The 25155-nt window shown below is 44.1% G+C and overlaps 2 protein-coding genes across 5 annotated transcripts in view; one reads left to right on the top strand and one right to left on the bottom strand.

The window, feature by feature from the left end:
• Positions 1 to 24159, bottom strand: part of LOC139991530 (uncharacterized) — a 56612-nt gene extending 32453 nt beyond the window's left edge. The window contains exons 1-3 of the mRNA XM_072011685.2: positions 23919 to 24159; positions 19337 to 19436; positions 16153 to 16315 (exon numbers count right to left, since the gene is read on the bottom strand). Of these exons, the coding sequence (XP_071867786.1) occupies positions 16153 to 16315; positions 19337 to 19436; positions 23919 to 24159 (504 nt within the window). The remainder of the gene's footprint in view (positions 1 to 16152; positions 16316 to 19336; positions 19437 to 23918) is intronic.
• LOC139991550 (uncharacterized) overlaps positions 1 to 24902 on the top strand; it is a 289560-nt gene extending 264658 nt beyond the window's left edge. The window contains exons 1-6 of one of the 4 annotated variants that reach the window (XM_074111932.1): positions 19430 to 19722; positions 19793 to 20322; positions 22079 to 22276; positions 22335 to 22413; positions 22478 to 22545; positions 22666 to 24902. In XM_074111932.1, coding sequence (XP_073968033.1) covers positions 19942 to 20322; positions 22079 to 22276; positions 22335 to 22385 — 630 coding nt within the window. In that variant the 5' untranslated portion in view covers positions 19430 to 19722; positions 19793 to 19941 and the 3' untranslated portion in view covers positions 22386 to 22413; positions 22478 to 22545; positions 22666 to 24902. Of the gene's footprint in view, positions 1 to 8903; positions 8991 to 19429; positions 20323 to 20396; positions 21359 to 22078; positions 22277 to 22334; positions 22414 to 22477; positions 22546 to 22665 lie in introns of those variants that run through there. The other 3 variants (XM_074111931.1, XM_074111933.1, XM_072011736.2) reach the window with 3 other exon arrangements.
• Positions 24903 to 25155: the final 253 nt, after the last annotated feature.

The raw sequence follows: 25155 nt of genomic DNA, 5'->3' as shown, positions 1-25155 counted from the left end.
GTTAGCCGGGCCGACTCGTTCTATCGTGACTCTCATCCCTCCGCTGAACTGAGCAAAGAAGTTGTCTCTCGGTTCCCAAGTCGAGTTATGCCTACACGAGAGGGAACAACTACCGCGAAATAACCGACTATCCGAAAGAGCCGACGGTAAATAACTATAATTTCTTTTGGACCCGGCTACATTCGGGGGTTGAGTAGGTTGGCCAACAACACACGTACGACGATAGAAGGACGAGCAAGAGGAGTGAAGGGGAGGGGGGTCGAAGAAGTGGCTCTCTCTTCGCGCGGCGAACCAACGAACGGCCAGAAGAAGAGAAGGAAGAAACGCGAGGAAGAACGGGCCAAAGAAGACAGAGAGGAAAAAGCAAAGGGAGGTGAGGAGATGGAAAGAAAAGAGAGAGAGGAGAAGGAAACGACGGAGGCGAAGAAGAGCGGTTAGGTCCGCGAGGCTGACCAGAAGAACCAGAGACGTGGAGGGGATGAAAGCGGGCCCAACCGAGTGCAACGACCCCTTCTGTTAGGTCAGCTACCCCACGGACGAAGCAACGCGACTGTGGACCGGACGAACGGACAGACGGACGGGTGGTCGGCCGGACATACGGATGGACAGATGTACAGACGAATGGACAGTCGGATGGACGAACTTGGAGAATCATGTAATCGCGCGACCAGAGTAACCGCGATGCGTTTCTTCGCGGCCCTCGCGAATCGTTTCCGATTGCCAACCACACTCGGTTCGACCAACCGAACGTTCCAAACTCTCTTCTGTGCCATTAATATCGTTAATCGTACAGAGTGTTAGAAACAAGAGTCTCTGACTCTTAACCATCGTTGTAATTTATCGTAGTCGCCGATGATCTTCGTGTTTTCACGATTTACGAGTATTACGTATCGCTGAAGTTTCACTACTTTGCGAAACGCTTTGTGTATAGCCAAATTCTTGAATATTAGATTCAGCTGTCTTGCAAGTTGACAGTTATAAAAATATATTTCTGCAAAATATTTCCATATTTGTCATGCTTCCATCAAAGATTCGGAATTCGAGGCAAACGGTTGGCGAACACGAGGGCAACTTGTTATCGAGTTACGGATTTCTCAAATCTATGCTTCGAGACTGAAATGAAATTTTCGCATGTAAGTGAAACAAAGAGCTCGCCGAGAATCCCACTTCCAGGTATACTTATTGGTTTCTGCTCGACAGAAGTTGAAGGGACGAAACTATAATATTGGGAACGATGGTGGAATCTATCAAGAGTAGGAAACACGGAATACAGAGTCGCGATGCGAGAGAATATCGAGAAACGCGGTTGCGACACGATCCACAGATCGATAGCCTCGTATTTACCTACGTTTCTTCAGCTGCAAACTCGAGCTGCGGTCTGACCACGTCGATGGTCGCGACTCAAACTACTTTCGTTGTTAGGTCGAACTGCTTTGGAAGCGAAACGAGTCGCATCGTTTAAGATCGTAACACACTTGCATAGGATGTATTTTAATTACGATGACAGAACAATGGGCAAAGTGTATAGAATTTTGACAGGGCCCGCATAACTTTCTTCGTGAATCATGACGACCGGACCGTTCGAATATAAGCGCGTGCCTTGGAAGATGCAAGGCCACGTGGCACTTTCGTCCTAACAATGCGCGGACAAGTATGTCGCATGTTTTAACGAAATAACAAATAAAATAAGTCGACAAAAATTCCAACGTCGCGATGCAACATTCGCATAAACATGAGTAACAAAGTGTTCCGTGCCTGCGTATTGCTACCAGACATAATCTTTCTACAGGTATGTCTTATGCCACTTGATTTGCAAAATTACGAAGCAACGGTTTCAGCCATCGTGTATTAAGTAATAGAGAACTAATGTCAAGCGTTATATTTAGAAATAAATTGGTCAAAAAGGTATTATACCGTGTCTGGCTGAACATCTATCCGACTCGAATCATTGTCTTTTAAATGCATCGTCAAGACGCCTAAATGAAATGAATCCTTTGTTCCATGTGGAACATTTGTTCTTAACTTATCCATATATAAAAATGTGTCTCTTCCTTCTACGTGATATCTTTTATGTAACTAAAAAAGTTTGTCTCGTAAATAAAAGAAAAAAATGAACGCTTCCAACGATGCATCTGCAAATGGATTTAAAGGTGGCGAATAAAACTGGCTGCGATATTAGCCCATTGGCGAAATATCTGCTCCTTCGAACGTGACTCTTGATGCGCGATATACGCCACGTTAAATCCTTTTAATACGAACGTGGCCGCGCGCTGCGCCCGTGTAAACAGGTGTACGGAACGGCGGCAGCTCGAGCGGGTTGCATCCTTCCGAAAGAGAGCAGCGCAACGTGCACGGCAACGTGCACGCCAATTTGCACAGCTCTACCTTGTACATCGTTCCAGCTTGCGCAGGACGAGCAATCACGAGAGCTGCATCCTTCGCGAGATGCGCGCGTACATCGATCTACGTTGCATTCTCTCGCGCATTATCTATAAGCTCGGCTATAAAGACATAGTTGGCAATTATCGATCGCGAGAATACGGCGAAGAAAAAGTTCGTTACGTAACGAGTTTCCATAGGATAACCGAGCGCGGCTCGGCACTTCGCGTTAAACGTAACCTGCACGGTGCGTCACGCGTCGTGGCCTTTGCAACCTCCTGTCACGCTTTGTCGAGTTTATCGAGCCGGTTGATACCAATCGGCTCGTTACAGCGCGAAAATCGATTAGCCACGATCAGCGGGGATCTGTTGCTTTTTCGTCTTGTATCTCCCCTGTGTCCTCTTTCTCCTTATGTCTTCCCGTGTCTGGCTACGCAAAAAGGTCGGACCCGCGGAGAAATCTGCGAGGCTACCTCCGTCAATTTCGAGATCTCCAGCAACGCGTGCCTGCGAAAGATGGAAAGCACGAGACTGCTCGATCGTTTCGGCGATCGTTGTTGGAGTCCGAAACGTAGAACGATACTCTGTCGGCGTAAAATTGTAAAATAACGCAGCTCCGAACGTAGGACGAAGAGCGCGATGCTACCGTGCCGGTCGTGATCAACGTGCTGTGCAGTTGCAACGAGAAGCAGCTATGAAGAGAAAGGAAGTGGGGGCACCGATGGCAAGGCGCCAGATAAGAGAACTCGCCGGATGAAAAAGTTATAAATAAGCGTTGCGTTCGACGACGTGTTCGTAGCTAATGCAAATACACAGCCGTGGTTCTTCTGACAGTGATCGCAGCCGTCATTTTCGTTCCTTTATTTATCCTGCAGGATAACAAAATTCTGAATCGCGTTTAGCAATCGGATTCACCGATTCGATGTAATTCGCCCCACAATTGGAGATTCAACGTTGTTCCGACTAAACGATCTTACCCATCTCGCGAGCGAGGCAAATGGATTTGCAAAACTCGCGCAGCGATGCGTCGAGCGCGATGCTGCAGCTTTATTTTTGGGAGAGTTTATATCGTGCTGCAGGATTTTAATAATAGGCGGCGGTCTATGGGCGGGGTCGAGACGAAATAGTGCTGCCCGTTGTAACGCGAGCGCGTTCCTTGCTCGAAATAGTAGGCAACCGTGTAGATCCGCGAACCACGACCATCCATGGCGTTATCAAACATCAAACATATGTTTGCAATCTACGATACGGCGATAATGAAAACAGTTCCAACGCAGCGTGGAAAGTTTTCGGCCAGCTACAAGTTTTGACGCGTGTCTACGTTCTAACTTCGTTCCTGGTATCGAAAGACTGTCGCATCGGTGGGGCCTAAGTAGAACCGGACGTATAAAAATTTTACGAGCCATGCCTATTGTCTTCCATGCGGAACACCATGGAGAACGTTGATCGACGTTTCATTACGAGCCACGCGAATCTCCACGACTTGCCGAGAAATACCACAAAAAGAGAAATTCCACAAAATCTCGGGAAGCAGTGGGAAAGAATAATAAAAGCGGTGGAACACGGCTTATTCGCAAACGGAAATAACTTTCCTGTATTCGATCCAAAAACAGTTCCTCCGAATTTTATTTCCGTCTCGGAGAATCGTTTGCCTATCAATCGTGACGGTTCCCGTGCTCCTTGCTTCGTTCTGACGGGACGATCTGCTAGCCAAATATTTTTCGAGCATCGTGTAAACACAAATACGTCTACGGCACAAAGCATATGTATGCAGATTTTAAGAATGTGCAACGAAAGGATACTAAATAGAATCACGAGGAAACTTAATCCTGAAGGGAAGTTGACCGCTGCGTTGCGATGTGTATGAATCGGAATGAAGAGAAATTGGGACACTTTAGGCTGCGAGCAACCGATTAAGGTCTAAGGCAATTGCAACGGTGGCCGGAGGTCGATTGCGAGTCGGCTGTGCGTAGTCGAACGTCGAAGTCGAAGGCGATACCAAAGTCAGGAGCGAAGCTGAAGCCGAAAACCAAAGGCAGGGAGGCAGAGAGTCGAAGCTGGAGCCGGAGTTGCAGCCGAAGACGAAGTCGCCTAGCAGGGGCTAAGCTGGTAGGCCTGGCAAGGGGGTGAAGCGGAGTCGAAGGGGGCAAGAAACTGTCGGTGGGCGGCGTGGCATCGGGCGACGGCGACTGCCAGGGCTCCCGAGGGGCGAGAGGAGGCCACCAATGACGGCAGTATAGGGGCAATGGAGGGCAACGCACCCAGTCAGCCTTGGCATGAATTGAGTCTAGCAATGCGAAAGTAAGGTTAGCAGGCGCATTAGCGCCGCGTCCAGCTAGTTCTCCCCGCTTGCAGCCAAGTGCATCTCTCCAGAGTGCCGGCCCGTCCGCTTATTTTACCGTGGTAGGATTTTATCTCGACCCCGGACCCCCGAATCACCGCGTTCTTGGGCCGTGCGGACGAATTAACCGAGGGTTCCAACGTTGTCGATGCTGTCCAGCCGGTGAAAAAAAAAAAAGAATCACGAAAAGAAATTTGTCTGGATAGGCAATTTCGACAGTAGAGAAATATCCCTCTATCCCCCCGTTCCTCGTGGGCCTAACAGAAAAAACGAGTCGCTGCTACTACGTTGGCATGTAGCACATCGCGACCGTAAAACCGCAAAACCCGAAGCTTGGACTGGCAAGAGTTTTCCAAAGGAGCTTATCGATCCGTCGATCGGATTCAATTTCGTCCGAGTTTACGCCTTCCATCGATGCGAATCGGCGCGATAGCCTAGCTTCCTCTGAAGCGAGTCCCTGTCGCGTGGAATTAAGCTAGTGCACGAGAAAGATAGGATTAATCGACATTTTCGCACCACCACGTATCGTCGATGAAGAGACAGATGCTCGCGTTTTCGTGAAACATTCGCGTGACTCCACCACGGAAGCGAACCTGGTAGCGGAAATAATTACCCTTATTTATCTTACAGTTACTCAGACAGGCAGTCCCCGTAACAATGTACCATATTCCCCCGAAATTTGGCAGAAAATTACAAAGTCAACAGCGAAAACCGTAGTTCCTTTTAAAGATGGATTAAAACTTCGTTTGGAGAAATGGTAACAGCTTTTCTGTCGATCTTGCACTATAGGTAGGCCTTGAGTAATCGTCACAAACGCGTTGCAACGGAGCCGATAAACCGTTCGCTAAATCTTGCGACATCTTTGCCTCGCACTAGGACATAAATTATTCATGCTCGTAAAAATCTCAACCTTGCGATTCTTGGTGAAATCCGTGGCGGCAATAACGAACCGGACGTACCATAAATTTCCACGAAAATACCTTGACGTTCTTACGTGAACGCGGATCATGGAAATTCGATTGGATAGGAAAAGATTAAATCTGTTGCGAAGTAAAATTCGCTAGAGAGAGGGCCGAAGAGATCGTGCGAAGCTGCATAGCCAAGCTGGTACAGCCGATGCAGGCGATCGTGTCGGAAAAAGAGCTAGAGGCATGCAGGAGTAGAAACGGGAGGATGGCGGGGCAGAGAGGCGAAGGAACGGAGAGGTGGTGGAACGGAGAAAGAGGAAACCGGAGAGAGATAAGAGCAGATAAACAGAGACGGACGAATAGCGACGCAAATGAACGCTGAAGAGGAAGCGAGACGGCGAGAATGCAAGTCGAACGAGGAACGAAGTGCAACGTCCGGTAGTGGGGGAGCTAGTTGACGATGGTGGGGACGGCGCGCCGCTTTTGAAAAAACCGCAAAGCTTTAAGAAGGCGCGCGGTACCCCCCACCCTCGAGTACTACGCGAGCAACTAGCGGCAGACATAGACAAGCCTCGCGCTTACTATTACTGGAAAATAGTTGGATCGAAGTGGTCGAGGATCGCGCTGGAAAATCCTCCAAGAAATCGATCCATCGGTGAAAGTGTTCTGCGCGCAGCCGAGGTCGGCCGGTTTTAACGAAAGAACGTTTTCCGATTCGTCGATCGTTCCGTGAAAGATGAGATTACGTCCGCTCGGCCACGATCGCCGTCGGAAAAACGAACAACGAAACGAACCACGATGCACGCATCGTCGAAACTCGTCGATGGAAAATCCAGAGGGAAAAAGCACTCTGCGTTCGATAGAAAACCGCGCGAGGAACGTGGGGATCGAAAATCGGGCAACACTTTGTTAAACGAAATTTTGGAGATCGTCAGACGTCGTTCGTCGTTCAAGTGTTGTGTCGTCGATTGGAAAATTCGTTTCGCTCTGGATTATTTTCCGTCAATTCCTACGCCGCGCTATTTTCGCCGACAATTTTTTCCATCGACACACAGACGAGATCGAAACGAGGCAGAAACCGAGACTACCGAACGGGAAACACTTTGTCCACTGAGCTTGATCAAAAGTGGCGATTGAGAACGCAACGTCCTCGACGATGTTGACGCGGACCCATCCTTGGTAATCCTCGATATGCTGCCACGAACGAAGGGATTTCGTAGAAATCCAATTACCACCTTTGGAATTGGACACGCACCATTACTACCCCGAAAACGTCACGAAACTCAACCCCGCCGATGTCCAGTTCGCAAGAAAGAAATTAAATTTTCCGTATCTCCGTGGTTCTCCTCGATCTTCGCAAATTATCGTCGCGAGGAGAACCGACTCTGGCAATGAAACGAGAAATTGTGTTTCGATGATGAAGTGCGCGACGGTGGATATCGTGGACGATTTACCGCCACGATTAAAACGCGAGAATATTTCCCGATCGAGACAGTATTTTTTCCAGTCATTTGGTAACGCGAAATTTATTAGATTCGCGGCCCAAGTAGAGAGATTTATCGCTCGGTTGTGCACGTGGCAATCGTTTAACGACGTTGCATAATTTATATCGGCAGTTTTGCCTCCGTATTATAATTTTAGGGGTTGAAGAGAAGGGCGGGCGCGTTCGATTGACGGGTAATTTATTACGTGACCCAACTTCCTGGTCACGGTGTTCTCGAAGATCGAGTGTTCAGAAATTGCTTTTTCGCGTCGTTGTAAACGAATTTCTTCCTTCTTAACGAAACTTTTCCTTTTTATATTCCAAGTTCTTTAGCTCTTACAAAGGCCAATGATCTCTTATAATACGCAAACTTCGTTATTCCGTGCAAAGTTCAACGTTGAATTTTAAAACGTCCAAGCATAGGTGATTCGAATAAACTTCCCTATATTTGCCAGAGCGTTGGTTGGTCAGAAGATGCCTCTACCGCGACTATAGCCTTATTCGACTTTCTTCTTACATCTAGAGGCCCTGCCTCGCGTAGCTCACCGTAAAAGGTCGTTTACTTCCCCCATATGGAACCTTTTAAAACCTGTCCGCGTTATTCGATCACGATTATCGCGCTCTATACGGTCGATATTCCTCGAAGCGACGAGACGTTAGTGACATATTCGAGCTTGATGATTCTCTCGAGTCGAAAGCTTGCGGGCTGAGCTTTGTAAATTCGACGATTGTAAAATTATTCAACGGCCTGTGTCGGTTCACCGCGCGATCCGCAATTGCATTTAGACAGGTGGCCACGTTATGACATGCCGAGCCTGTAAACCGCTTACCCTGGGTGGCGATACGCTCTCGGAGCACGTGGAAAATTGGATCGGGATCGTACGTATGCAGGCATTGTTAACATAACTTGCACGTGTGTCACGCGCCCTGTGTACGTTGGGCGCGTCTCTCGCACGTACGCTTGTTCAAAGGTACCGTCGGAGTCGGGGTTTTCGCGCATAACTAGCTCGAGTTTCCATAGACGCTTTCCTCAAAGCGAAGAATACTCTGTCTCTTGAAAGCTCGATAGTGTTTTCTCGCCGATATTGTTTGGATTGTTATTTCTGGTACTATCGACGTTTCGATAGGGAACGACGTTGCATTTCCATGTTTTCACGTTTCTTTCGTCCTTTGTATTTTTCCTTGAAATTCAATTCAACCGGAATAGCGTTACAAAAATCAACACTCCAATTTGATCGTATACACGAGAAATCGTCTCTCGTCGAGCACACTGCGATAAACGAGTCAAAGGTTTCGAAATCCTGGCTCGGTATTCTTTCACTGGAATTCTTCACCTGAGGATCCATGTCTTCGCATCATTTGCGAGATTAAAGTGCAGTTTCAAGCACCTACCATGGCGGGCCGAGCCCGTGCCTGTGCCGTGCACGTCCGACAGATCTAATCTTTTATCGTGCCACGTCCCGAAATCTCGGTAATCGCGCCGATTCTCTCGACACCCCACCGTGCCTACAAACCAGCAAACCACGTTTCTTCGTCCTTAGAATCGCGAGTGCGAGTGCGTGAAATTTTGTCGATTAGTTAGTCAAGTGATACGAAAAGTCCCAAAGATAAAAAAAATAATAAAGAGTATCTTTCTATTTGGTGCGCGAATAGTTGTGCGAATAGTTCTACGAATTGCAGTTAAAAGTGTGACGAAACGTGTGTGAAAGAGTGAAACATGTATCACGAATGAAAGAAATGCGCTTCAAAAGGTTTACATAAAAAATAAGAAAAAATCGAGTTTTGTACCTAGATGAGAAATATAGTATGTTCATGTAGGACGTTCGCATTCTGCGCGAATCTACTGTATTACCATTTATCGCCTGAAACATGGACAGAGGTAAGGCACTATCGTCAAATTAGGAGTATACGATGAAAAATAGAACGAGAAGCTACGAACGAAACTGCGTCATTGATCGCTTCGTAACAGCGTAGGGATACAATTTAACCAGTCAAATAACATGTTCCATTTTCTTTAGGAAGCGTTTGCCCGTCCAAAATTGCGAATTAATGTTGCAAGGGTTAAAGAAGTGGGTCGAAGGAGAAAGAACGAGGGATGGCCGTGATTAAACTATCAAACGGGGCCGTAATAGCTTTCATGCGTCAAACGAGATATTGGCTGACACGCTTAGGTAGACACATTGTCCTAAGATGATGCGAATCTTCCCGATCTACCGTGAGTCCGTGGAATCGACTATGTAACTACGTTAATGCGAGTATAAATTCACCGCGGTGATCCCTTAAAACGACCCCAGCAATCCCGTAATACCTTTCCTAGGGAATAGAGTAAGATAAGGTTATTTGTGACGGTAGAATATTTGGATCAAATTTACCTTGTAATTTATCAAACTCGATTCAATTACGAACAAGTTTGAAGCGAAAAATGTGACAAGCCACATTTTCCGTCTTTTATAGAGGAGCAACTTTAAAATTCAATACGTTTATACGTGTCGCGCCAAAATTATCTTTCCATTTAGATATAATGGAATTAACATACGACATAATATCTCGCGATATACAAACCCAATTACATTGTGCCAACTTTTACATTTTACTATTCTTAACACGTCGAAGTTTAGCTCACTGAAATAATCCTACCTTATTCCGTTCCATTCTCTTTGAATCTGATGCAACTTGTCATTCAGAATTACTCGAAATCGTATTTTCAGTTTAAAACAAACTTTCGAGAATAGCTTTTTTAAAAGCCGTCCGACGTAGAAGCAACGTTAATGATCGAGAGGTGAAAAGTCGAGAGGTTTGTCCGTAAATGTAGGAGTATCGCGTAATCGATTCTGGTTAGAACGATGCTCGAATTTCCTGCATGCAAATCGAATGCAAGCCTGAGCCGTACGTGCCAGACGAGGATACCTACGTTGCTTTCGACCTGCCAGACCAACTGACACATTGGAGAAATCAGTGCACCGTAGACTGTAAATCCGGCGTCTATCCAGCGACAGATCGTGGTTGCATCGATAACTATTCATAGCCTCAAGTTTCTCCCAGCGATTGTGATCACTACGTAGTAAACTGACTCGGATTACGGGACGTTTCTAATTGTTCGTACGCTAGCGTGAATAGGCACAGAAATAATTAGATTCTGTATATTCCGTCAGCAGAGGATAAGATCAGTTTTATCTTAAATAAACCGACGAAGCAAACAAACAAATTGACTATGAAATATTTGTACGCGAAGAACAAGCGCTTAATTGCTATGATATTCCTGAGCCTAATGTATCGCACGATCTATGTTGCAAGGCCATAAATAATAGAGCGCGCGGAAGATAACGCCAGCATGTAACGAAAGCCGTGCTTAGATCCGCATTTAATGAGTATTTATCGGTATTAAAACGATTACACGGATTACCAAGTTGCATGGTTCACGAACAATTATACGTTCTGTGGTAACGATCGAAATCCGACGATAAAGGCCGAATAAATTAACGAAACGACGAAGCATGTTTAGCAGGGTGAGTTCGAAATATAAGGTTAATATAAATAAGTCGATAATCGTAAATCTACAAGAAGTATTACTCGTAATCTGGTCTAACATCGTATAATTTGGCTTCGAATTACGAAAAAGTCGGGATAGATAATGAGAGTACAAGCTGGCTACTTAGTAACTCGAACATTATAGAATGATGCACGGCATAGAAAGGAGTGCGATGAGTGCGCGCCACCATCTGGCATGCATTGTACGCGTTTCTGTGGATAATCATGGGCCGCGGTGTACTTTGTGCAAAAGCGTCGTTTCCATTCTTGAATGCCGCTCGTTACGGATTTGCGGTCGCAGCCTCGTTTTCTTCAGCGACTCGTTTGGTCCGCGAGCACACGGCACAACTCCGGTCACGATAATATTTTCGGTAGGAACGCGATGCGGTTTATTCCCCGTTTCCCTCTTAGAGAGCTTAGAAAGAGGTAAATTTCGATCGTTTAGCGAACGCCAAGACCGACGGCAAATATTGGCACGGGCCACCGACAAAGAGATTTCGACTTAAAGATCAGAAAAATCGTGGCCAACTGCGAGCGACGCCAATGCAGCGGGTGCCCTTATGCCCTACGGGTTTCTGCTGGGCGGGCAAACGGTGGCAAAAGGGGCGGACAAAGTGCTTCACAGCCGGTGAACTTTTGTGGTCCGCCGCGGCCACGTAAGAATCGAGGACGATGTCTTTTCGTTTCGCGTTTCGTTTAAAAAGGCTTGGGGGAACGACGTTCTTCCACTGCAAGATGCTTCTTTCACGATTTTCCGACAACTCCTCTCCGACATCGTCTCCCATCGATCCGATATTTTTCCTGCTGAATGTCCTTAGAAAAAGTCTTTTAAAATTGAAAGGAAAATAATAAATCTATTTTTGTTGATATTCTAATTTCGATGCTAGTTGATAGCTTCGGAAGTGAATATATATTTGATATATTTATATAGTTAGAAAGACTTGTCAAATCTAAAGATACGAGATCTCTTAGAAATAGCTCATTCTTCGAGCGTACATGTTTAATAAGGCTATGCTACGAACGATCATTAAAATATTCATATCCTTTTTTGGCGAAGCATTTCGCATATCCAAGAACGAAGTAATTTTATTTTCTCGAAAAGCAACCCTCGTCGTTTAAACTAGACACCTTTTAGTCAAGAAGCCCTGCTTTTTTCCTTTGGTTGCCCGCGGCGTCGTTTTCGTTGTCCGATCTGGTGTGCTCGTAAAGCGAGGGGAAGAACACCGACGTTGCGAAAAAAGCGAGCGTTGAGCGGGCAATTTCCCATTTCAGCTGGAGCGCCGCATTTTCCTTGACCCCGACTACGTAATGTCGTACGTCCATTTACGTCCCGTACAGCGATTCGCATGAAAAACCAAGTATTCCTGCCTCTCGTTAGATTCTCGAGTCCCTTTTTCTAACACCTGCATACGTTCTTTAAACGTTAGCTCTCTTTCATCTAGAGCATCTCCGTTCGTAGAAATTGCATCGCGACAAGACGCTAGACACAGTCCCACTGGACTTGTCAAAGAGAGTAAGTCGGGCGAAAAGTTTCAGAAACTTCGCTCCTATTTCTACGCGATCGTTATACAATAAACAAACCGACGATGTGTTCTCGCGTGTCTTCCGTTGGTAATCTCGACGAGCCAGAAAAAGGAAAAATCTTTGAACTAGATCGAGCACAACGTTGCAAAAAACGAAGTGTCGCTTTACGTTCCGGTTGGCGAGCGGCGCGCGATTAAACGACGCCGAGCAGGAGAGAAGCGAGCTCGAGGTAAGCGAAACACACCGACAGGAAAGGTGGTTCTCTCGCGCAACTCATCTAAGCACGGTGACTGTTATCGAGCACGCGTGAAATTAAAATCAGGTCACTGCCGCTGACTGCCACCAGAACGACCGCTCTCGGTATTTTCAGCCCGACTTGAACGATCCTGCTTTATATACGTGTGTGATCGCTTACACTGGTCGGGAGCGGTGCACCGTGTCACCGAACGGTCGATAAAATTAATGGATAGCACTACGTATCGTAGACGAACGCTTTTTCGTGACGGTCCATCGAAAAAACTATTTGAGTCAACGCTATTCTCGATATTTTGTTTCTCGATATATTATTTCTCGATGTTAAAACAGAATAAAGCCGAAACCGCACTCGTTGATTTCCACCTTTCTAATGATATTTCCTTCGAGAACCGGGGCAATGAAATTTCATGCAAAACAACTTTTGAAACATTTCTCTGTAAGAAACGTTTACGTATAAGGTTAAACGTCACCGTTGAAACTAGTCCATATATCAAACGTTTTTTTAAATCCATCCTTTTAGTTGTGAAGCTCCCTGGAAAATAAAAATTCCCTTTAAACTTTCCAAGCCAATAATTTCATGAAAGCAGGATTCCGAAGTGTGTTTGACGGAGTCGAGATTTCATTTCACAAACTGCGGGACTCAATCCGGTAAAGGGGTTGCGTTTCAAGCGTCATTGTGAACCTTGAAAAATGCCATTGATGGCCTCCATTCCATCCCTATAAAGTACACGTAAGCGTTTTAATTACCCGCCAGCTATGTTTCGTAATTGATACTCACGGTTTGAAAAATCTACAACCTATAAACCCAATAATTTACACTCGGCGCGCCATACTTGCAATAACGTACGTATATTTAACATCAAAATCAAATAAGAAGGCATAAATTGAAAATATAAAATCGATCGATTAAAATTGTCCCTCTCTGGAAGATACGGTCCTGTGTTCTTAACAATGGTTCATAATGATCTTTTAACCTCGTTGATCCTAATTGCGAATGCACCGTTTAACAGAGTTTTCCGAAGTCGCGAGACGTCTGGTAGAAAAAATCCATAAACGGATCATTCGGTGATATAAATGTTTGAAACTGCGGAAGAAGATAAGCGGAGGCGTCGCAGACATGAAAAGTCATCGTAAAGGGCGGGACGGTTGATCGTAAAGTTGAAACGAGCCGGGTGTTCAACGACGCGCGAGGCTTGTGCCTGCGAGTCATTTGACCCACATTGTTCCGACTTAAAGTCGATGTAGGGACCAGCGTATGTTTGCAATGGCCGCAAAGCGGTTACAGCAACGAAGCATCGTGTTCACCGTTAAAAACCGAATGCAAACCGCAACGGCGCGACACGAAGCGACGCGACGTAGCGTAGAGCCCTCCGTAGATTTCGGTTCTGATCGTGCGCCGTTTTTGCATATTCGATCGATGTCCGATAGGAACTCGTTGCATTCCGAACGAACGGAGCTTGTGTCAGCTGCAGTGGATAAATGGTGGCGCGTTTGTCTCCTCCGCTTTCCACGTTTCTGGACTATGCTCGTCACCAATGCACTCTTAACGCCGCGTTGCTTTCAAATTTCCAATCGATGTATTCTCCTTGTCGATTCGTTCACGTTCAACTTCACGATCCATGAACTTTGACGCAGATCGATAAATATTAGGTGTCCTCTCGTCGCATTTGAGAACGCACCAACCGGAGGAAGTTTGCGCACATTTCTTATCGCCATCTCGATGTTAATTGATCGAGTGTGTACGAATGTGTACACGGGTTCACGAAAATATTCGAACGTTTGTGGAAACTTGTTCCGAATACACTATACATATCGCGCGAAACATTTCGACGCGAACCCGAAGCAGTACATTGAAGTTAAGATATTTATTGGAAACATACGTACACTTCATAAAAATTACAACGTTATTTAAGCAGCTAATTATCCGTTATATCGATCGATATTTTAATATTTTAATGAGATCATTTGTATCAATAATTATGCTATTAACCATTCGTAAGTCTTTATAAAGTGTATATTCGAAATACATATCCTTTAACTTCTGTGTACATTTCCGGATTGATTTCAAATTTAATTAATATAATCGTGACAAATAGTCTCTCGTTATAATGTTAATGAAATTTCCAAATGTTTGATAAAACACGTAATACGTGAATAGAAGGCTTCTACGAGTGTTCGAATGCTTCGATGCGCCACTGTACGAGGGCCAACGATCTGATCGACGCCTGAGCAATGAAAACCGAACGAGCAAAGTGGCTGCAACGAGCGGGCAGAGTTGGGCGCTAACTTTCGATTGGATTTGAAAGCCGGCCAAGTTGAAACCGACTTTCCAAATTCAAGCGGAAAATGTTGGCCAAACAAGGAGATACGCGAACGAATTCGCGGCGGGATTTATCGAGGGCCATTTAAAATATCACGATCCGCGTAAACGGGAAGAAATCGGCTTTTAAAACACCGAGATTTCGTTTTTAAGAGGGATTTACTTTGGCCAAAAGGACCGAATGCTTTCTTCGAGCGCGAGTGTTTTCTTAGAGATACCAGGCCGCAAGCTAAATCGGAGATAATTACGTGGTCATGCAAACTTTAAGCATAATCGTAACGCTTCGTTCTCGCCCAACTTCGCGTGCGTTTATCTGGAATATAATAGGCAGAGACCGGAAGAGACCGGAAGAGATTCGAGCTCGCCCCGCGAACATTTCTTCGAACGTTTTCGTTTGCTGATTAATGGAGTAACCGGAGCGAAAAATGAGATTTCGCGTCGACAAAAATTCGCGTTGTTTCCGATACGAGGAAAAAAAAAATAGATAAAGATATTCCTCCGAATGCCGTTGATGCCGCATAATGGGAAAGCAATGTACGCTGTGTTGTTGTACGTGTCACGTCCACTCGCCGGGCAACCAATTCAAGGGAAAGTCCATTATATTTTTTCCTCCCATTCGCTCGCTACGAGCCGACATCCCCATCGTTATTTTCAAGCTGAAGTATTTGTTAAACCGTCGCGTGAACTCGTCAGTTTCGTCGTGTTTTTGTTAAGGTTTGACGAATTGATTCGCGTCAACTAACGATCGATAAGGAAAAATATAACGCAACAATGTAGAGACTGGTGCAAGCTGTAAAATATCGTACCACGATTAGGATATGAATGTCATATTTTAAATGTTATCACACGTAATGCAATTAATATAATATATCGTTGATATAATATAGTAAGTTAATACGAACAATATAATATATTAATTTTATCATATGAAAACTCTTAATCAATGTTATATCTAAATTCTCCGTCGTCTCGTCGGAGAATTCTTAAAGTGTTAAAAATCACGTACATCGCGTTATCTTTTGAATTTGCCTGCATAAAGCTATTGTAACTTGGTTTTATTGTTGAAGCTCGTGAAGAAAAATGAGCCCAAAGTCAGGAGACAGGTTGGACCGAGATCAGGAGCAACTGGAGCGTGAGAATTCCGTTTTCCACGCTCGAGAACGTGGCTTGGTTTTCTAGCGGGCCGAACACGTTTTATTTATTCACCGAGCGTTGTCAAAATTAGCATCCTGCGCTACCAAATTATCGACGGAGGATCGATTTCCGAACGCGTCAGGGACACTTCTCGGCCGAGCCAGGTGTGTTCACTGACCTAAACCCTGACGATCCCTTGAAAATTGTACGGAACGAAGCTGGTGAACGCGAAGCGACCGGTAAACGCATGCATCTAGATAGCGGGACGTAATATACTCACGTCCTGGGCAGACAGAATCCTCGTGGCAGACTGAATGGTCGTGCTTCCCGAGTGGGGTCGATGATGCAAGGATTCGGCGGTATTGTCTCGAGAGTACACACTCCTATACCAGGGCAATCCACTTGAGCTGTCTCGTCTGTTTCGATATTTCCTCCACACGTGCCTGTGAAACAGAACAAAACCTCGTCCTTCTCTCAGAATACCCGTTCCCTATTCGTCAGGCTCAACTATGCTTATTCGTGTTTCCTTCATTAAGAGGCAAAACTTTGAATGTGACTACCAATCCCACTTTCACACGCTTTGAAAACTGACAGAGATCTTTCCATTTTCTGGAGAACATTGCCATTTGGTTAGTGCATACGGTTCTCGTATTAAATTTAATTTTTAGTTTGCGATTATTAGACTGTGGATGGATTATGCGTTTAAAAGAGCGCGGAATACATATAATATGAAAAACAGAGGAAAAATAGAAAGTGTACCACTCGTCGAGATAATTACTTGGTGAAAAGAAATCGCTACTTCATTTTGTTTCTTTAATTTTGCTCGTAAAATTATAAAGTATAAAAACCTACAGTCTAGTAATTAGTACTGGGAATACAAATTCGGAAGCCATTCCGTAAAGTGCAAGAAACGTATGTTTGAACTTTTATGTTGCAGAAAAAGAACAAAAATATGTAGAACTTTCCATAATAGAGTTGATTCAATTTATATGCGAGCGTTTCTATTTACATGCTCGCTACTATATGAAATGCCTTTTGTTCGAAGTTTAAATCTGTCAGGTAAATATCACGCGTTAAATTTTAATCATGTCAAAGAAGAAATCTTTTATAAATAACGTGTATTTTAAAATTTACGATGAAAGTCTCAATCTTAATTACTGAATAATGAATCTTCACGAATGATATTCGTCTGAATTTCTTATAATATGAATTTAAATTCGGAAAAATTACCGTTATAGTCAATGGAAATGGAAACTTAGCGTGAAAAATTAAAAATATCTTCTATTCCATGCAAAACAATTTACTAATTTACGAGCATGAATTACTTTAAAAGATATTATTGCTACGATAAGAGATTGTAATACCTTCGTTTCAGGAAATTCCAAACTATTTAGACGTTTCATAAATTTATAAAAACAATTTTATGTATACAAAGCGTCAGAGACCTTACTTTTGCTCAACCAGACAATAATTTAAATTGATATGTATTGAAGAGGAAATTGATTCCTGTAATTCAATGTATTTAATGGAATTTCTCGAGCTCAATGTTGTCATTTTATTTCAGATAAAGCGGAGCATATTTTTTCATAAAATAGAGAATAAACTAAAACAAAAAAAAAAAAAGTACAATCGCCAATCAATAATTGAATTCCCGGTAAAACATCAACCAAAATCAAAGTGTAAATCCAAAAAACAATATACTAAAAAGAGCTTCGAGTGCAAAAGGTTGCGGTCAAATATTTTTAAAAGGGCGTTGTTACCACCGTATTAAATTAAAATAAATTTTTTTAAAAATTGGGTATCTTTAAAATCGTCTTGAATCAAAATCACGCGAAAATTAATTGACCTGGTATTTGCAAAAGATTCGGTTAAAAAAAGGAAACGAGACGATCAGAGAATTTTCGAGCAAAGGACGTATCTTCGCGAATAACGTATGAACTACGCGATGCAACGAAAAAATTGCAATATTTAACAATGAAACAGCCACTTTCGAACAGCTTGTCGACTTTCGATGAATCAGTGATAAACAGTGATTTTAATTAATAATCATTTTCCCGCGTTTGAACCGCATTCGTACGTTTTAGTCTCTCTGGTTTATTTGCATAGAACGTAATGGCAATTATTTCGACAGGAAATCTCGGAATCGTGCCATTACAGTATAATACAATTTCCATTGAAACAAGACCTGGTTGCACGAGCTTCGAAAATAATTTGAATACATCTACGAGCAGTTGAACAACCATCGAATAAATTGTTCTCGTTCTACTGAATAGACCGAGCATAATCCTCTGCTCGTGGTCGTAATTTCAGCAATAACGCAGGATTATTGTTTCCTCCCTTGGCTACGACAAAAATTTGCGAGTTCCTGCACCCAGACAGATCCGTGGAATCGGTTTTTATTGCAAGGATGGCGTTAACAGAGTCACGACGTAGGCCGGAGTTAATTTTTCGGGATCAAGAGATCCGGTCGAAACTCGCGCTATTCTATTCGCGTATATTCTACGCGACGATTTCACCGAGAGCGGAGTAAAATATTATCAGCTAAAACGCTGAGAGTCGACGTTGACGATACAATCTTTTACGTGGGGTATTTTAAAAAGCTAGGACCAAGCTCGAGGAACGTATCTTTTCGCGACTTATGTTACCTCGGTGGAAACGATAGACTTCGTTGACTTTGCCCGAACGTTATCGCCGACGCATTGTAAATGGGGTGCAAGAATCGCGTGGGTTTAGATGTCGATACATCGTAAGGGATTAGAGATTACGTGGCAGCCAAGGCGACAATCGATCAACCCGTGAATTTCCTACGGAGGTAGGTGTGATAGTAGCAATGGTTCGACAGTGATCGAGTCGCGTGTGACGCGCACATCGGCTTTGTCTTTAATTGCCCCATTAATCAACGTCGAGGCTTTCGCTTTCGCGGTATAGCCACGAGCAGAGTCGTCTTGTTCGCAGTTATAACGCGACTGACGCTGTACCGTTAACTTATTCGCTGACTTAACGGTTTTTCTGTGCTGCTCTTTGTGCGGTTAGATGCGGATCTCGCCTCTGTCCCTTAACGCGATTTCGCGTGCACGCGATGCTACGAGCCGACTGCGTTGCGAATTTAGAGACGAAGAAACGCCACAAAGCGTATTGTTGCGCAGGTGTGCGCCTTTTCAAAATTGGAACGTACGAAAGAATATTTAAATATAGAGAGCGTGTTTCACCTGTCGTCGTGACAGACCGTACTCAATTAAGATAATCTTCGGTGCTTTTAAAACTATTCCAGCGATGAATAAAATGCAACACTGTAACGTATCGAAAATTCTCACCTTTCTCTCCTTTCAAGAGTACACGAGTACAGCTGTTTGCGCGATATAAAATCTCCGACGATAAGATAGGAAAGTATGGTTAAAGGAACGAGGCAAAAGTTTGCGGCACTTTCCTAAGCATACGTTGCGAGACAACCATGTTTCTCTTACCTGACGCCGAAGGCGATTCCCAGCGCGACGATCAACGGCAGCAACGTCGAAATACACGCTAGAAAAACTGTCTGTATATCTGAAAAGCCAGCGAGTATACCTGGAAAAAGTATATTCGTTAGGATAGTACGTGAAATCATGGTGTTTTAACCGGTCGTAAAAATTTAAGTAATTCGGTTTAACTGATACGCCGGGTATTCATATCGTACATGTCAGTCATGGCCACTACGACTTCGCCAATTAAAATATACGAACTATACGAAACGAGAGAAATGGACGGATGTACGACTTTCCTAACAGTGCGCGTAGCGCGTATATTCCTCTAATTACGACGGAGAATGTCTCGAGAGAGCTGCAACATGACGTCCATATAATCTAATCGATGAGTAAGTTTGCTCGCTGTTCTAACTGATTAGCTTTTCCATTAAAATTCATCAAAGTAAAATGAACTTTAAGGTTACAACCTTAATTCCTAATCTATTCACCAACCTAACCCAAAGTGCAACGTCAACGATGCATCCCAGAGAGATAAGCCTATCGTCCATCTCGCTTCCATTGACCCTAAAAGTTATGATAAGCGGACAACATCGAAACTGCTACATGCAATGAACGAGTGTTCGGCGAGAAGATCATCACGGAGGATCGTCGAACACGAGAAATGGATGAATTGCTATTTCCGAAAGCTGGCGTCGCTTTACAGAAAGTCACCGTGTCTGTGGAAGAAAGACACGCGGGGTTATTTAGACAGCGAGTACAGACATCGTGCTTATAGTCGCATTCATCGAGCCATGGAGTTGCCGGGGGTGACTTTCGTCGAGATAGTCTTGAAGATTCGCGAGATGCGCCGCCTCTACGTGAACGAGCTAAAAAGGTTACTGGCGGCCAAGTCGCACGGCCATTGTTACGAGATCTCGCTACCATGGTTCTACAATTTGCATCAATTTCTCTACCCGTACCTGGATTACGACGAGGCAGTCGAGTTGCATGTTCGTATCGATGAACTCGTTACCCCCATTAGCATGAACGGTGGCTCGACGATTTTACCAATAACTTTGATGTAGTTTCTTGTTACGGGGCTCCGCATCGAGACGTATGCCGTGTAACGTTTTTAATCCTCCGATTACAACGGCGCGGTCGATAGATACAACTGATGCATCCGTTGGTTCTAACGGGAAGTTCCGATAAGCCGAGATGGATTACGTTCAGACGAATAAATTAAGTTGTATTCTATCGAAGCGTTGTGCATGAAGAATATTAATGTTTTGCGATCTGTGTACTCGATTGTACTCGGTTGTAGTAGAAAATCTACCGTAAAATACTAATTTTTAAACATTTTGATAATTTACTGGTAATCTTTCGCGTATACATATCTTCTCATAAGAGTTTCGTAATACCGACGAACAGCAGAGTACATCTACGAATTTAACGAAAGTCTCGGGTAATATCGTCTAACAGACTCTCGTAGAAAAATGTCGACGGGCGCGGAGAATAAGAGAATTTTTTTTAAGTAAAATACGACCTCTGAAATGGCTATATACGAGGATTCTTGCCGCGGAGCCTCGTGCACAAGTACGAGAATATAAGTCGACGGTTATAAATATTTAGAGATAGTTTTCCTATTTCGTGCAATATTTGCGCTATTATTTTCCCCCGATGAAACGATTCGTCGTCGGATTTCCACAGAACGTAGACGAAACTTTTGCCAAGAATGAGAACTGCAGTTGCTTTCGATGCCTGATATCGAGTAGAAACACTCGTATTGAACATTTCTTGCCGTCTAGCACACAACGAACTATCCCTACTCTGAATTCGATTAGTTCCCCCGCCGTCTCTTTGCCAGAGGTCAAGACTCGCCCTCGAACTTGCCCTCGCTCCTGCAGCCGAATTTCCTATACTAAGAAACGACTGGACAGATTTCCTTCCCGCGCAATCTGCACAACGATCAGTAGATACACTTCCTGCTGCGAGAACTTGGAACATCATGGAGATATGACTGAGAACGAATTAAGGGACACGCGAGAGGTTGATCGATAATACAAAGTGTGAATTTATTTAGATAAGAAACAGGTTGTGGAAGTTTATGCAAGTTCATATTTTGAGGTAAATACAATCGAGAAAAAATGTACGCGACAAACGTTTGTTTCAATCGCCAAATATTATGAAAGGTATCGAGGATGTACCATGAATATTTCTATATAAATATTTTAGATATAAATCGAATTTTTAGAGGATATACTCCGAGAGGCAGATTTTAACATTTAATATTTAAACGGTGAAACAAACAATTTTTTTTATTCTATTTCTTTTTTTCTATCTCATAAAAATATAAATTTGCGTAAACGTCTACAGTCTAGCGGTATTTTTAAAAATGCAATTTGACTAAGAAGCGAAAGAGTCTCGAGTGTATCTCGTTGAAAAATTTAAAGAACAGCAAGAATTCAAGGAGACAGAGAGGAAGAAAATTATCATTTTTGTTTTATTTCTATTTATTATTAAATATTATTCTGTTTATCTTGTTTTATATTTAATGAATAAACACCTGCCTGCAATTCAATATTTCTACAGAAATAAGAAATTAATCCTTCTACTTACAATTTAATGCGCAGAGATCTGAATTGATTGCCAGTGTAATGAAAATTAAACTAATTATCTTATCGTCTTGCGTTACTCATAAAAATGAAGGTTTAATTGCGTATACTCTGGAAGTTCTACACAAATACAGAAAACTCGTTATTGAAATAGGTAAAGTGTCACGAATTTACAATCTGCGGATTACATAGCACAGCATCGAGTGACGATACTTGCGACACTGACTCGGATCAGTTGGAAACTTTCTCAATGACCGTGACACGTTGTCTCAGGAAGTTGGATAAACCGTATGCGCTTAAAGCGCAAGCAGAAATTCAACAAATCTTGGAGAACATGCTGATAAAATCAAAGGTAATCAAATCATCGGCTATTGAAACTGGAAGTAATTAAAAACTCTCTGATTTTACAGAACGATTCCCCGAAAAGGACTCGTTTACACGAATCGTCCTACGATTTGTGATAAAACGTATTCCAAGATCCAAAGCAAGGTAAATTTACAACTTAAACATCTGAAGAGCTATCGAGTTAAAAATACTTGGTGCATTGTTTCAGATCCAGCACGGAACGTATTGAAGAAATCCAACGTTCGATCGGCACCTCCCTCCGTTCATGCATAGCAGGTAACTCTCATAAATATTACAAAAAATCCTGGTGGCATGAGTAGCTCGCGGGGAGCATGAATATCTAACGACAAAAAGCTTCAATCGGAGACTGAATTTCGTCGTATATCATGGTTCTAGCGCGCGGATGGTATCGATCCGACTTTGGTAGACCGCAGCGTTATGATTAGTATTCAGCGAGTGTCGCAGTCGGCCGGTCGGACAAGGACGAAGATGGCAAGATTTGCTCTGGCAAAACGGAGGATGCGTGCCACACAGCCTGTCTCTGATAACAGGTTATCCTTTGATCGAAACCCCTCTCGCAAAAAGTCCACGTTCCTACCGTTATTGCTACCAAACCGAAACGCGATCAGACGTAGTCGCGTTAATCCTCAAAGCGAATCATCGATTAAGGGATTATCAAAGGTTGTATCGAATCTCATTCGTCGTCGACAACGAATCGACGCGTTCGCTTGGCTTCGAGATCGATTACTCGATGAAAAGAGTTCCGTTCGGAATCTTCAAGTTTTATAACGCGATCTCAAAAAAATCGACGTACTTTGAACAACTCGAGCCTTCGACTTTGCAAGTGGAAATTCTCGCCAGCAATTCACAGCAATTTTTCATGAAAAAGCAAGTTGGTGAGCGGCGTGGTAATAAATCCAGTGGGCTAGCAGGATTAAGCTTCGCCGAAAACTATTTTGCGCACCGCGAGGCAAAAGGAACACGGGAAAACCCGGAGATCTGTGGATAGTCTAGCGAGCAGTCGAGAGAACGTAGAACGAGCGGGCAACGTTTAGACCAATTCTCAAAATCCCCTTGATACCCGATGAAACAGGATTCGAGTGTGCTTGGTCGAAAGACCTCCCAACGCGATGACTGAACGACTCGCGACTACCTGCCCTGTCTCTCGGCGCGTTTCGAATGAAATAATTGTCGGAACAGTTGAACACTCTCGGCGACATTTAACGCGGAACATGTTTAATTCATTGGGAACTGTGGTACGTCGCTATGGACAAACGTCGAGATCGTTTCCAAAGCGCACCTGGTTGCTCTAAACGAAGGCTGATCGAACTTCGCGAATTCTGTTAACACGTGGCTTTTCGCGATCTAACAGCCGCAACTCGAAATACGATTTTTATCATGGAAGGGACATCAAAGCGAATTCCATCGTTCGCCAAGCGGAAAGGACGAGCAAGGAAAAGGAGTAAGAGAGAGAGAGAGAGAGAGAGAGAGAGAGGCAAAGGCGGACAAGGTTAACGGCGCAAGGAGAAATAGTCGAGGCGATTGGTAAGTGGCGTTTCCGGCCGAGAGCGGCGTAATGCAGTCCCATTAGGTTCGGCTTTGACCGGTATAACGCGCATTAACCGTATTCACAGGCTCTTATTACTTACTGTGATCGAGCTCGTCGTGTTCCATGAGGTAGCCGGTCGCGTTGTAGATGTGATGGTCGGGTTTAGCGGTACTGGTGACCGCAGCTCCACCCGTTACTGTCGTGGACGGATTAGTCGGAATTGCTGTGCTAGCGCTAATCGCGGCTGCGACCACGCTAGGTGGCGACGAGGATATCGTTGATACGAGATTCATCGTGCCCGTCGAGGTCTCGACCTCCGTCGCGTTCAGTTCACTCGTCATTGTTCTACCGTGAATGTCCAACCCTATGCTCGCATATCGTTTCTCTCGAAAATTTACGAGTCGAGTACAACCGCAACGCCGTTATTATTCCAAGGCTTACCAAACGGCGCTAACACGAGGTCATCGATTCGATCGATCGGTCGAGACGGTCTGTCGTCCGATGGACGCGATCCAGCATCCAATTTGCAATTACTATGCAATTTAGATTTAAGCTACGCTGATTAGATCGGTTCGCCGCACGACAACCTCTTCGAGTTCAGGGATGCAAACGAACTCAGACCGAGTCGACGGACCTGAAATCGAGTTTCTTGCCACGCGAATCCGGACTTCCGTGCTTTGCATCTCTTCCACCACCGGTTGATAGGCGAAACCGAAATACGCGATCCGAACACAATTATAGCTCGACCAATGTCATTCAGCCCGAACTCCTTCAAGACTACCAGCTAATTGGATTCACCGACGTTCTACCAACCAATTAACCAACGATCGTTCACACCTCGGTACACGTACAAACAACTTGAATTAACGAGCTTCTACGATACGATCTACCAATTTCTACGGTCCACCGATAACGTATGGAACGTCCCTGTTCGTTCAGATCTATCAGGACAACGATCGTAAATAGTTATTGTACGCGAACGAAGGAAACCTTCGTAATTTTTAGCCGACCTGTCGGTGATTTCTCACCCCTGACTGGCTTTCGCGAGTGGATTAAAGCCGACCAAAGGAAGAAATCCTGGCAACGGGAATGAGAAACTTATTTGCTCCTTGTCTATGTTGCCCTATGTTTCTCTCTTTGTGAAGTCACCAGACGATCGTTCCACGGTTCAATTTCACCGGTGTAGAAGACGATTTTGTTGGTATTTGTTAGCAGCCAACCGAGTGTCGCTCATTCTCGCTCTGCTTTCCTCCCGAGAGAACCGGCTTCTGAAACAGAAAAAAGGAAGTCCTTGTAGTGGATTGCCCGTGTAATTTCATTTCCTGCGGGGGAATTCA

Source organism: Bombus fervidus, chromosome 10 (assembly GCF_041682495.2).
Source record: "Bombus fervidus isolate BK054 chromosome 10, iyBomFerv1, whole genome shotgun sequence".
Classification (NCBI taxonomy): Eukaryota; Metazoa; Arthropoda; class Insecta; order Hymenoptera; family Apidae; genus Bombus; species Bombus fervidus.
Note: the sequence above shows the minus strand (reverse complement) of the source record. Positions and strands in the feature narration are given on the sequence as shown.